This window comes from Beta vulgaris, chromosome 7 (assembly GCF_026745355.1).
Source record: "Beta vulgaris subsp. vulgaris cultivar EL10 chromosome 7, EL10.2, whole genome shotgun sequence".
NCBI lineage: Eukaryota > Viridiplantae > Streptophyta > Magnoliopsida > Caryophyllales > Amaranthaceae > Beta > Beta vulgaris.
In genome coordinates, this window is record NC_079208.1 from 55,396,994 (window position 1) to 55,410,756 (window position 13,763).

Sequence of the window (13,763 nt, forward strand, 5' to 3'; positions counted from 1 at the left end):
TAATTTAAGACGATGTGTAGAGTAATAATTAGGGCCTGTTCTCTTCGGCATAAAACAGCTGAACTGAACTGAACTGAATTTAATTGAACTGAACTGAACTGAATTGAACTGAACTGATCTGAACTGAACTGAATTGAACTGAACTGAAATGAAATGAATAGTGATATGTGAGTGTAAAGTATTGTCAAGAGCTGAACTGAACTGAACTGAACTGAACTGAACTGGTCTGAACTGAACTGAACTGATCTGAACTGAACTGAATTGAACTGAACTGAATTGAACTGAACTGAACTGAACTGAAAATAAGCTGGAGAGAACAGACCCTTAGTCCATTTTAATAGTTCTCTATTACACAATCTATACTGTTTTTTTACAAGATTTATACTGTTTATAACTAAGCATTAATTAAGTCAAATTTCAAATTATGCATTTATTATTAAAAACAACCATACATTATAAGAATTTACAGCCGTGCATCGCACGGGTACTAACCTAGTTTATACTAATTATCATATTAGTACAATCTAACAAACTATACCAAACTAATAACAAACTAAGGCAACTCTTGTTAACTAATACTAACTAGTTATGTTATTTCCAACAGAAGTAGCGGTTTACAAAAAAAAAAAAAAAAAAAAAAATCTTATGTTGCGTAAACCGCTACTTCAAGTAGCGATTCATTAATCAAGTTGAGTTTGATATGTGCTTGGAACATTTTGCCAAAAGTTTCTCGCGTGCCGTCGTACGTGGACGGTACGCAGGGAATTTTTATTTTTTTTGACATATTTTGGAAATTAAAACCCACTTTTACATGATTCAAGGACGGCACGCATGAAATTTTTATTTTTTGGACATATTTTGGAAATTAAAACCCACTTCTACATTATTCAAAGAAAAAATAAGCAAATTATTTACAAATCAATTTCATAAACTTTATGTTTCCTACCTACCTTTCTTGAGTCTATTCACAACAAATTGAGATTCTTTCAAAAAAAAAAAAAACAAATTGAGAAGCAGAAGTTTTGCCAACGTAACCATAATAAACTCCCTTCAAAAAATCCCATTCTTAGTTTTTCACCAACTACCTCTACACTTTTCCGCCATAACCATTTTCTTATCCTCTACACTCTCACTCTTTCTCTCTCCTCACCTCCCAAGATGGGCCTAAAAACGGTGTTGGGCTGGATTCTACTTGCACTAGCCATCTACTGTGGGCTTGACCCGTTTAATCACAGTGCGATATATGGGTTCCCAAACTTCGTATCACTCGAGGTAAAACTACCTGATTCTTCCATAATCCCTGCTAATGAAGACCCGCAAAATCTTCTGCAGAATTCGGATGTTAAGTTTGTGGGCCAAATACAAGGACCCGAAAGCCTTGCTTTTGACCCGCTTGGTCGAGGCCCATATACTGGTATTGCTGATGGTCGTATTGTCTTCTGGGATGGCCATAATTGGACTGATTTTGCCTTTACTTCTGCTAATCGGTAAGCCATTACTATATAGTTCGTGTTTTTTTTGCACCGTCTTCAAGATTGTACATTTGACTTACGATATTTTCTATTTCTTATTAGAGTTGATAGTATGAATATATACATTGAGACGTATCTAATATGACCTCACATGAATATGTTTTTTCTATACAATAATGAAAATATTTGGTTGAAGTGTGTAAAATTTAACTCCCAAAATAGAAATGGAAACTATATTATGTGACGGAAAGAATACAACCTTGAATCCTTGACCATTGATGTATCTAAATAAAATAGTGACATGTTTCACGTATTTCACAATTGATGAAGTATGTTTTCATTGATTTGGATTATTTGTGTTTCTGGGTTTTGATTATTATGTTAAATTGCAATTTTTGTGTGGCAAAAGATGTTTGTACTTTATTATATATGACAGTGTTATTATAATGTGTTTGTTGTGAGTTTTTAAGTGGATTTTATATCTGGTAAAGTTTTTGTGTAACACAGTTGTACAGGTTATGAATGTGCTTTTTTTTTTTGCAACTTTTGCGGGAAATTTGGGGACAAAGAGGGAAAAAAATGGTGTAGGGAGGTGTTTTGGAGAATTTGAGAAAAATTAGAGGGTACACTCGGAACTCGGGCGCATGATGTACAATGTGTTTGGATCCTCTAGAGTTGTAAAATAACTTTGCAAGCTAGAATTTGAGCAATATCAACCATTTAATAAAAAAGAAATGGTTTAGATTTAAAAATCCCTCCTATTTTTTCTCATCAAAATCCACCCCTAATCTTCCCTCCCACCAATATGAGCCATTGATTTAAAAATATATGGTTTAGATAAAACTCTACCTTGTAGAGTTTCACGAAAACTCTAGAGGATCTGGATTTTTTTCGGGGTGTTCTAAGGAAAAGTTTACTAGTGTGATGAACAATTACTTGGCAAGTCACTCCATTGCTTATTTAAATAAAGTCTTCATATTGATGAAAAAAATTATCCTTTGTATAACATTGTCAAGAAAATTTAAAAATTAGTCATCTCAGTTTTGCAATCCACTTAACTTATGCAACACTCATTATAGTTTTGCTCCTAATTTTCAATTACGGCCAGTTATTTTTCCGTTTGTTTTTTATAGTATAGTAGAGCAGTAGACTATATGTGATTCTTTTGACTGGTAGTTTGTACAAGTATTGAAGTATATGTTGATTATAACTTTAGTTTCGAGCATATACTATTCATAACATTGATTAGTATATGTTGATTGTAACTTTAGTTTTTATACTATTCATAACATTGATTAGTATAAGCTGATTGCTCGGCCACTCGTAAGCCAAGACTTTGCAGCAAAGGATTGCTACGTGAGCTAAGTTCATGAATCATGACAGTGAATATTATGTTGATTGCAAATTAGTCTCTTAATATATTTATTGTAGTCATTAAGCCAACCACATTTGATTTTAATTGACTACTAGTTTGGTAAAATGTATGTTGACAATGTATTCAAAGTAATTTAGCTAAAGTTTTCTCAAAAAGACTTTCTTATGATAATCTTCTTATCAATTCTAGCAAGCTTTGACCAAAAAGTGATAATGACTTATTACTTTGAAACGAAGTGTGTATTTGTCAAACAATCTCGTTCCATAAGCACTACTATACCTCCGATTTTCACGAAATTCACCGGTTAAAATCAGATAATTAGGGTTAATGATTAACGGTAGTTAACGTCGTTAGTCATTAAGGGTATTTGGGTGTATTTTTTGAAACTGAGGGGAACCAAGTGTATTTTCAAAAATGTGAGGGTACCCGGTAAATTTCGTGAAAAGTCGGGGTTAGTTGGTGAAAAAACCGTAGTTTAAATCTTAAACGCTAGCTTGTATCACTATAGTTTAATAAGGAATTAAGGGGTATGGCTTGAGATGAGATTGCAAGCTTTTAATATTTGCCCATGGGAACGGATTGATGACGCAGTGTCCCCTATCTAGACTAATGCATCCAAGTCTTAAGTGAGGCATCATATGTTTTGGTGTTGTCTAGGAATCTAAACGAATATCACAGTTTTGAACTTTTGGTGTTAGGGAAAGACTAATGAAAACGACATACACTACAGGAAATTTGATTTTTCTCTGTTAACCATCATATGACATCAATCTCTTGGATGTTGTTGTACTAGTTGACTTAGTATTTGTGCAAGATAATTTGCTTCATCAGTTCCTTAATCCTAATTTTTAGCTTGTGCGGACTGTGGAGGGCTGAGATCGGCAAACTTTTGGTGATCCCAACTTTGTCGATCCCAACCATTTCACGTCTCTGAAACACCATCATTGTCATCTTGAAATATCATCACGTATATCAAATATGTATCATCACAACCACTCAATGTACTACATTACTACCAAAATAATGTAGCATCACAAGTCTCAAAGTACTATAAAACACATTCAATGTGCAATATATATATGGAAAATCTGAGCTGGTATAGGGGAAAATAAGAGACATGGTAAAAATTTATTGCAGCATTAATTGTACTCACAGTTTCTTCTTTTGATGACTGGCATATATAAGTTTGGCATAAATGTGTTTCCCATGATCCCATCTGGGATCTGTGTGTTAACTAATGTTAAGTAGTTGAATTACTTGAGCACCTTAAAGGTGTAGTTGATATGATTAACTATCGCTTATCATTAACTTCAAAAGACACTGGCGACCTGGATAGGTAGGTAGATTGCAGAGATGGGGAGTATGTAAGCATTTTTTTATAGCTGAGAAGATGAATGGATGAGATGCAGCCTGTATACCCTGGACCATACTCTACCTAGTCTAAAGTGCTCTATTCCTTGGTAATCAATGCCCAACGATCTATGAACTAGCCCGTGTTTGACTAATTGCAGAAAACAAGGGAGGATTAATGTTGTCTTGTCAACTTGTAATCGTGTGGAAGATAATAAACCACATACTATCCTTCCATGTTGGAAGAAATTGTTCTGAAAGAATGTGATAAAGAGTTGGGATTACTTGTGCTGAGTTCGATGATGAACTATATTACCATTCTAAGTGAAATGCCTAATTTATTCTTTTGTTGTCATTGTTGGTTAATGGTAGAGGTGATCATGAGTCGGGCCATGTTGCGCTTTTCCCAAGAGTTGGGCTGGGCCTAACTTTGGGACATTGTCCCCCTAACTCGGTAAAATTAAGCAGGTGTGGGCCTAACTTTTGATGCCCAAAGCGTGAAAATATTGCCAACTAGCCCGCTCATAAAATATATTCCCCAAACCTGGGCTCTTTCATGCCGTGCCAGCGCGCCAGGCTTATTTTCATCAACTCTAGCCTCTGGTTGATCTTGATTACTGATGCAAAAAGAGGATCAAACCGTTTCTGCACTCTTTTTTCTAAACCTGATACATATTAGCTTATCGTGTACTTCCTTTTCTGTATGAGAATATATGTTGAAGTAATTGGATCTGTGAATTGTTTCGTAACGCTGTATTTGACATCCAGGTCAGAATGTGATCCACAACCAAGTCCATTGGCTTACATGAAGAACGAACATATATGTGGTAGACCACTAGGCCTTAGATTCGACAAGAAAACTGGTGATCTATACATTGCCGATGCATATTTTGGATTGATGAAAGTAGGACCGGAAGGAGGTGTGGCAACATCACTTGCAACTGAAGCAGGAGGAGTCCCTTTAATATTTACAAATGACTTGGATATTGATGCGGAGGGAAATGTATATTTTACTGATAGCAGTGCTCAGTACCAGAGGAGGTCTGTTTATAATGCAAAATTTACTGTTTCTAGTGCATTTTATAAGAAAAGGGACCTGATCACATAAATTAGATGAATTGCTTGTGTGTTTTATATAAACTTCATTGATATGTAATTGCTGTATTCATACATCCTGACTCCTGTTGCTCTGTGAGACTGAATCTTACTGCATTTTAGATATATGTTGAAACTCTTTTGTTATGTCTACTCATTTCTACATGTTGGTAATTTGGCAAATTTGTGTGAAAACTGTTTTCATTGCTGTTAAATTGAGCGCAAGGTAGGCAGCCAGTTGCCTCTAGTGCTCCTTGCCCAACCATTATACTTGTGCACTGACCTAATGCTTCGGCTGCAGAAATTTCATGCAGTTGGCTTTCTCTGGAGAGGATGGTGGCAGGGTCTTGAAATATGATCCAGTTACAAAGCAGACTACTGTTCTCCTGAACAACATCCAATTTCCAAATGGCATCACATTGAGCAAGGATGGCTCTTTCTTTCTCGTTTGCGAAGGTTCCCTTGGCAGGTGTAGTATTTCTTCTTGATATTCTTCCAAAATAAGGTTCTTTGCCAGTTCAGGATATCCACTTCTTGTTACTTTTTTTGGCTCCGTTTGGTTGGGTGTCAAATTTTTTTTAACTCCACATTGTAAATTTGGTTGTGTAAGTTGACACATCATAAAATTGCGCATACTTCGTTGTCTTTGACAGCCTAGTTCCAATGCCATAATGAGTATTGGCGCGAGACTTGATTACAGAATTGCATAGATTCACTAATATTACCACCATCGAATGTTGGCTGTCAAATGATCCGTATGTTTAAAACTTCTAGTTTTGGCTTCTATAAAGATAGCCTTGGGGTTAAGTGAAGTATGTTCAAGATAAAAAAAAAATGGTTCCACCTGAACAAATGGAACCATATCCTTCTCACTTTTCATCTGTCAGCATTTTCAAAGGCTTATTTCTCATACTTTCTCCTAGTAAACTTAGCTAGATGAAATTGGATCCCAAAACAATTTATGTCTTACATGAATGAAATTTCATGATAATTTGATGACACTTAATAATACATCTGTACAGGCTTCGCAGATATTGGTTGAAAGGTGAAAAGGCTGGAACCTCAGAAGTATTTGCGATTCTGCCAGGATTTCCAGACAACATTAGGACCAACAAAGATGGGGATTTTTGGGTGGCATTGCACTGTCGACGCAATTTGGCAAACTACGTGTTGGCAACATGGCCAAAATTTCGAGATTTTGTGCTTAGACTCCCGATCAAAGCTAAGTATCAGTTCTTGATCTTCATTGGAGGTTGGCCTCATGGAGCCATACTCAAGTATAGCCCTGAAGGCGAGCTCCTACAAATCTTGGAGGATCGCCCCGGTAAAGTGGTGAAGGCAGTGAGTGAAGTCGAGGAGCATGATGGGAGACTCTGGATCGGCAGTGTCTTGATGCCTTTTGTCGCAGTTTATGACTTGGGTTCGACTACAAGCTGAGAGCCAATCTGCTTGTCAGACACTGCTCTCAAAACTGTTGAATAGGTTATACAAAGTTCTAGGATAGGAAAACTGATTGCTTCTTTTTCTTTTCTTGTGTTTGATAATGTATTATACTGTTCTTGGTTTTTTCGAACGATCAATAATCAATAATCAATTCTCAATCCTTTCAGAAAAGAGGAAAAGAAAACATTGATTTCAATGGTCAAAATTTGGTATGAACTAGTACTAATTTCCAAATCAACATGTAATGATTCATAATACTTTCATTAGTCATTTCAATAAATACTTCCATTAGAAATGTTATCATATGTTTTACGTATTGATAGTGTGACAGTAAGTATAAATAATTGTTAAGAAGAGTTAAGTATACTAAAGGATACTAAACTTTGCATAAAGTTGCAGTTTGCTCACCCAACTTTCAAAAGTTGTAGTTTACTTAGTATTTTTCTCTTAACATGGTCCACTAACTTCCACTAACGTTCTGATATTTAATTAAAATAATGAAACGCACAAGAATCTAGGAAAAATGCTAGTATTGTTAACGCACAAGATATTTAATTAACCGTAAGATTAAAAATGCTAGTATTGTTAATTTTATAATTATAAAATTGTAAAAATTAAGCATTTATTTGGTTGAGAAGTGAAAAAGTATATGGTTCTTATCCAAAAAAAAAAATGAGTGGGTGATGCATTGGCGCAATTGCAACATGCAATCACTCTCATCCATAAAATGCATTAGTCCTATTGACGAAGTTGAAATTTGGGGCCGAGGAGGAGAGAGAACTCAGGGGGAAGGGGAAAACAAGGAGAGAAAGCTTGAGGAAGAAGATGAATTGTGTGGTCATGGTGATTTTTCATTTTTGAAAAATTTCTAATTCTTTTGCTATTACTAAAATTAGTACTTTTCTACTTTTATTATTATTATACCACCATACTAACTTATCTTTTTTTTTTTATCAAATACTTGATTTTATTTTGTTTTAAATACATTAGAGAAGTGATTAAATAAATAAATAAAGTTTAAATAATTTATTTAAACTAATTAGTAATGTTAATCAAGTTTAAATTTTCGGAATATTATAAAGAATGAGAAGTGGGCGTTAATTGGAGAATTTTGGAGAAAAAGCACTTTGAGTGAGCAAAGTACAACTTTTGAAAATTGGATGAGCAAACTACAACTTTCCATGGGGTAAGAAGGGGAGTTGGAACTTGGAAGCTTTCATATGAAGGATAACAAAAAGTACTGAAATTGCTCCATTCTTTTTCTTTTTTTTCTTTTTTTTTTTTTATAGATAAGAACAAAAATATTAGGAGACCCTCCGCACGAGGGGTGGACCTAATATATCGTTTACAAGGATGGAATGTAAAGCCGAATCAGGACAAGAAGCTATTACGAAAGAAGAATCGACCAAGTGACCAACAATTGCTCCATAGTGGTAAGATGTAATGAATTATACACAACATGCAACTTTCTAGAGTATTTCTATATTTGTTTTAAACAGGTAAAAATTTTGGGCTTATAATGGGTTTGCAAATATAAGGCTTACGACCCCGGCCCATCTGGAAAACCCTTCCAATCCCTTGAGGATTGAACCCGACCCCTTCGGGCTTCGGGTGGGAGGCGAAAGGACTTACCAACCCTTTTTTTCTCTGATTCTTTCCTATTAAATTTGTGTAGCTTGCAGATTTGAAACAATCAGGAGGAAATTAATGAAGTTTATTATACAAAGTACAGAAATGGCATATATATTATTGTAAGAGAATCACAAGCTATAAAAATCCAGCTGAATTCTTTGATCCAAAATAATATTGGAAGAGAAAAATTAAGCCATTAGGTTGTTAACAATTATTCACTGGGTGTTCCCAGCTGCTTCACTGGGTGTTCTAGTGATCATCTGATCAACTGCATGCACAGTGGTCTGAAGTTCTGCCCATATAGCCTTGTACACCATTCTCTGCCTATTCACAGCCGATTGTCCTTCGAAAGATGCAGATACAACATCAATGCTGGCATGAAAAAGAAATTTGTAAGTGAACATGAGCATGCTTTGGATTCATGATGAAATCTTTTATGGCGAGCAGGAGAGTGAAGAAATAACAGACTTTTCTTCTCTCAATCACTTTTTGATTCAATCATACGTCTTCTATCAACTAAGTTTAAGTTAGTCACTCATAGCAGCAGAGCACTCCTCCGGGTTTTCATCTTCTTCAAGATACCCCCTTATCTAGCTCTGGCATTCTGAAAATCACCCTAGATAATCCCAAATTACTCAAATATCCGCTGTGAAAAAAGGTTCATCACTTCACCCCTCAGTAGAACAGCTTGACCATCTCTAAGAGTGGACTCAAGAATCCGCACAGCGCTTCTGAAGTTGTGATTATAGTTATTTCAAAGATTTCCAGATTTGAGACCCAAAATGAAAAGGCATAGAAAGACCCAACCTTATTCCACCATCATTGAGCAAGAGAAGGTTTTACTTTATAATAAGCTTGGCACTAATCCTCAATTATAGAGCTGAGTAGAATCATGACCCCTAGCCCATTTCTTGCTGAACCTTTCAAAAAACTAGATGTTTCAGGTAAACATGAAGGAAATAAGGAGTTTTGGAACTAGTGAGTAGTTCTTTTTTTTGAAAAAAAAAAAAATACTTTTCAAGAATCCTGAAGAAAAGATTATTTTGAAGAGAATATCAGGTAGCTTTTGACGAAATATGACATGAAATTAACGAAAGCAACAAAAAGTTTGAGCAGCTTTATTCAACAATAATGGCTATTTGGTTAAAAGGTAAGCAACAAAGGCCATGCTTCTTGATAAGGCTGTGAGAATTCTGTTTCTCTAACTTTGTTCACCACATAGAGCAACTTGAAGGAAAAGGATATTATTACAATTAAGTGTATTTCAGTATTTCCCTAACTTGGGCAATGAGATCAGGCAACAGCGGTTGGTTTATTTACTATATCTGTTGTGAGTTTCACAGTTAAAATCTGTAGAGTTTTACATATGTATGGCACAAAATGTTTTCCTCTTTTCCAGATAAGATTAGGGAGTTGTCCACGAACATAGAACTGTTTCAATGGGAAGATTTTTATCTCCAGTACAACCTTGTTCACACGCACACCATTCCTCACTCCATGAAAAGAAGGAATTTTAAATCATATATCGAAATCAAGGTGTCAGGAAAAATTTTCTAGGTGCAACATAATCAACATTTTGTAGCGTGGCTTTCTATAGGAGGTGTTTAAACAATATAATTTAAGGCATAATAGATTAATAGGATAAGGCTCTCTATAGGAAGTTGTCTTGGCAGAAAGCAGCATAGATCATGAAAGTACAGAGAGCAATGAACCTATGGAAAGAAAAGGTAGAAGCAACTAGCATCATTCATTACTTGAAAGCCACAGTATTCTCTGTTTATCTCCTATTCATCCAAGCCTCTTATTGTTTGTTTTATTTCATGGCTTAATCCCTAAAGCCTTCCCCTTCTTTCTCTGAACACTCCAAATACCACTCTGATACGTGTATGCTCCAATTACACACTAGTTGTGCAGAGATAGTCAGATACAACTAACAAAGCACGGAAGAGCAAGAAACACAAGACTGCAAGACATTCCTTTTTACATCCTTCACTACGGGAAATCAAAGTGATAATGATTTGAAGGACACCAATATGAAGATGGAAACAGAGAGATAGCTTAATAGGGTTCCATAACAGAGCAATGTTTTGGGAAATTGGTGAAGGACATACCAAATAGAAACACACGGTTAGATTCGAATATCTGTGTCATACATGGGAATGTGACCAAGTGTCTAACTTAGCTATTTTGTGAAAGATTTCCATTATTCTGGCTCAAATGTAGTGTCGAAGTGTCCATACCCACATTGGAGTGTTGAGGATATGACATGGGTACTTATAAAATGAAGAGCCCGAGTAACATAGCACTTCTAATTGGAACCATTCGAAGATGTCAAACTTACATGTATCTTACCCCAATCTCCAAATATCCAACAAAATGGAAATCAATCAAGTGCCTTCCCTAGATTAGAGCTTCAATAATATTATCAAAGTATATGCAATTTACCTGACATGCCGGCCATCACCATAAGCATCTTTTACAGTAACAGATTCAGCATTCAGCTCATCTTTTATCTGTTCAAACACAATTTCACAAAAGGATCTTTTTAGAAAAAAGTCAGACAGCAGAAATTCTCATACAGTTAAGGCAGCTATGAATACAAAACAAACGAACACCAAGCTACACGAGTCTGGTACTCTATAAAGCACGGAAACCTCTAGAAATGTTTCCATTTCCCCCAAACCCCAACCATTTCGATGCTAATTAAGCCAGAAAATGGTTGGGACCTGAGGTTTTAGCCGTTTCCATCCTACATTGCTGGCACTCTGGTCGAACTGAAAACACAATACTTTGTAAAATCAAATACTTAATTCTTCCTTCATTTACAGAACATTCTTTAGCCACCTTCCAATCCAATTCTTAATGATTCAAAATAGTCCATAACCAAAGAAATAAGGTTGTTTAGGGTAACATGTCTTCTTATATTGACATCATTCTTCAAATAAATTCTTCCATTAGATATCCAACAAGCAAAAATCAGCATAAAAAACAAAAACTTGATGTCAAGCCACATAATAAAAGGAACTAAAGCTCCGTTTGGTAGGGTGTAAAATATTTTCCATGAAAATGAGTTTTCCTTTTCCTTTCATTTTCCGTTGTTTGGTTTAATAAGGGGTGTAAAACAAGATTTCCATCAAGGAAGCTTTAGGTGAAAATCATTTTCCTTTCTTAATGAAGGGAAAACACATTTTCCTCCCTCTACCTTAGCAACCTTTTACTATCCTCTTATCCATCCTCTCCCTTCCCCTTCCATTTTTCTTTTTTCCATAACCTTTTTTTACATTGAACCAAACAAAGGAAAATTAGCTTTGCATTTGAATTTTCCATTGTAAAATGTTTTACATGAAAAATCATTTTACATTGAAAATGATTTACATCCAACCAAACGGAGCCTAAAACCTTCCAAGTAAAAAGTGTAAGCTTAAACTCTCATGCAATTAACAAAAATTAGAAATGGGAAACAAATTTAGCAGAAAACCCACCTCAAACAAACCATCAATTTCAAAGATAAACAACTTATATACATATACAAAATCAAAAAAATTAATCAATACAAAAAAAAGACCTTGTTTTCCATAGATTGCATCAAAGATGAGTCAATAGATCCAGGATTATTAACATGATGAGGAGATGAAGCCCCATTAGAAGAACTCAACCTACGATTGTTCTTACAATTAAGAGGTGTTGAAGAAATAATGGGTGACAACCCAGAAAACTCCAACAAAGTTGGGAGTTTAACAAGGGTTTTTTGAGAAGTTGGGGAGTGGAAAAATGCAATCTTGGGTTGACCCAAAACTAGGATTTGGTGGGACCGACATCGGATTGTAGTTGCATATGCCATGGATGGCCGAAATAGCTGCTTCATATTCATAGCCATGGAAGAAGAAGACAGAGTTGGAGCTTTAACTTGGTACTGTTATCTGCGGCTTTTACTACTAGATAGTTTCTGAAACTTTCTCAACCGTTTATGTTACTATTCTTTCAGCTTCTCAAAAGTTTGAAGTTGCCTAATCTTAAGTGTGCAAATAGTTTTAGGGCTTTTATTAGATGAAAAGAGTTTGAAGTTTGCCTAATTATTTTTTCCGCAAATGACAACAAAAATACATATTTTTTGTCCCTTTCTTCTTTCAGAATTTGTGGACTTCAGATGCTGAATCATACTCATACTCTATAGTCTGTACCAAAGATTTTTGAGTCCAGTAATATAGTTTCATATCTCTCACATCGGAGATTAAGGTTTAAAACTTTGGTGGAAGCAAAAATTTCGATATTGGGTTGGGGAGGGGGGGGGGGGGGGGTTGGGCTTGTTGTGCATCTGGGTGAGTGACCCTGTGCGAGGTAGTCCAGAGGAAATTCATCTTAGCACGATGTTCCCGAAAGAGACCCAGAAAAACAAAAAGAAATACTCTATAGTTTTTGTAAAAATTGGAAACATCCAAAATCCAAATTTGAAGCTTATGATTTTAATAATTTAACAAAAATTCATTAGAACTAAAAACGATCTTAAAACTTGGTTCTGCATTCGTTATCGTTACACTAACGATAAATTCGTCCAAAACGAAAACAAAATAAAGTTGCAAACCAATCTATGGAGTCAACCTTACAATTCAATCCTATCTAATCACATTAATCGTCTAATAAAGCAACGAGATAAACTTCTTTTATTTGGACAATGAAATTGTTGTACACAAAAACTAGGAAAAAATGGCTTACACAAGGGGATCGCAATTCTCGATACCTTCATAGTAATAAAATGAGGAAGAAAATCGCCTCCAACACTATTTTCCGCCTAAAAAACGACCTTAATCAATGGGTCAACTCCCAGACTCAAATCTCGCAGATTCTGATCAATTCTTAAACAATGTTTTACTTCCAACCCGTCTATTAAACGACACATTGACCTACAAATTCCTCACCCCTTTTGTCTCCGGTGAGGAATGTACTAATCCTCTCGAATCCGTTACCACGAAAAAAAAATTAAACGCAATTTTTCATATTAATCCTCAAAAAGCTTCAGGATCATATGGTTTTAGAGGAAAGTTCTTCCAAGCTTATTGGCCAATCATAGGAAAAGAAGTCACTCGGGCTATCCAAGTCAAAGCCTTTTCTTCTATGGGAAACTTCCCCTTTTTTAATTTGCATCACATAATGATAAAGCACATCCCGGGAAAGGACAACTTCGAAGCTCCTGATCACTTTTGGCCGATTAGCTTAAATAACACCATCTATAAGGCAATATCAAAGATATTAGTCCAACGACTTCGTCTGATACTCAAATGAGAGATTCGTCCCTTCTAAAATACTTTTATCCGAGACAGGTCGATACATGGCAACATTCTAATAGTTGCTACGATGGTGGTGGTGGTAAGTTGCTGCGATGGTGGTGTTAGGGAGAG

The 13,763-nt window shown here is 35.5% G+C and overlaps 2 protein-coding genes across 2 annotated transcripts; one reads left to right on the plus strand and one right to left on the minus strand.

Annotated features, from left to right (window-relative positions):
- The first annotated feature begins 984 nt into the window (after positions 1–984).
- LOC104899876 (protein STRICTOSIDINE SYNTHASE-LIKE 3) lies at positions 985–6,931 on the plus strand. The gene is made up of 4 exons (XM_010687167.4): positions 985–1,487; positions 4,966–5,238; positions 5,594–5,761; positions 6,315–6,931. The coding sequence occupies exons 1-4, from the start codon at positions 1,159–1,161 to the stop codon at positions 6,727–6,729; spliced, it is 1,185 nt and encodes a 394-aa protein (XP_010685469.1). The 5' UTR covers positions 985–1,158; the 3' UTR covers positions 6,730–6,931.
- Positions 6,932–8,462: 1,531 nt separating this feature from the next.
- Positions 8,463–12,403, minus strand: LOC104899877 (hypothetical protein). Its single transcript, XM_010687168.4, has 3 exons — positions 11,933–12,403; positions 10,813–10,880; positions 8,463–8,739 (listed from the first exon to the last, which is right to left on the minus strand). The coding sequence occupies exons 1-3, from the start codon at positions 12,242–12,244 to the stop codon at positions 8,583–8,585; spliced, it is 537 nt and encodes a 178-aa protein (XP_010685470.1). The 5' UTR covers positions 12,245–12,403; the 3' UTR covers positions 8,463–8,582.
- Between the last annotated feature and the right edge of the window lie 1,360 nt (positions 12,404–13,763).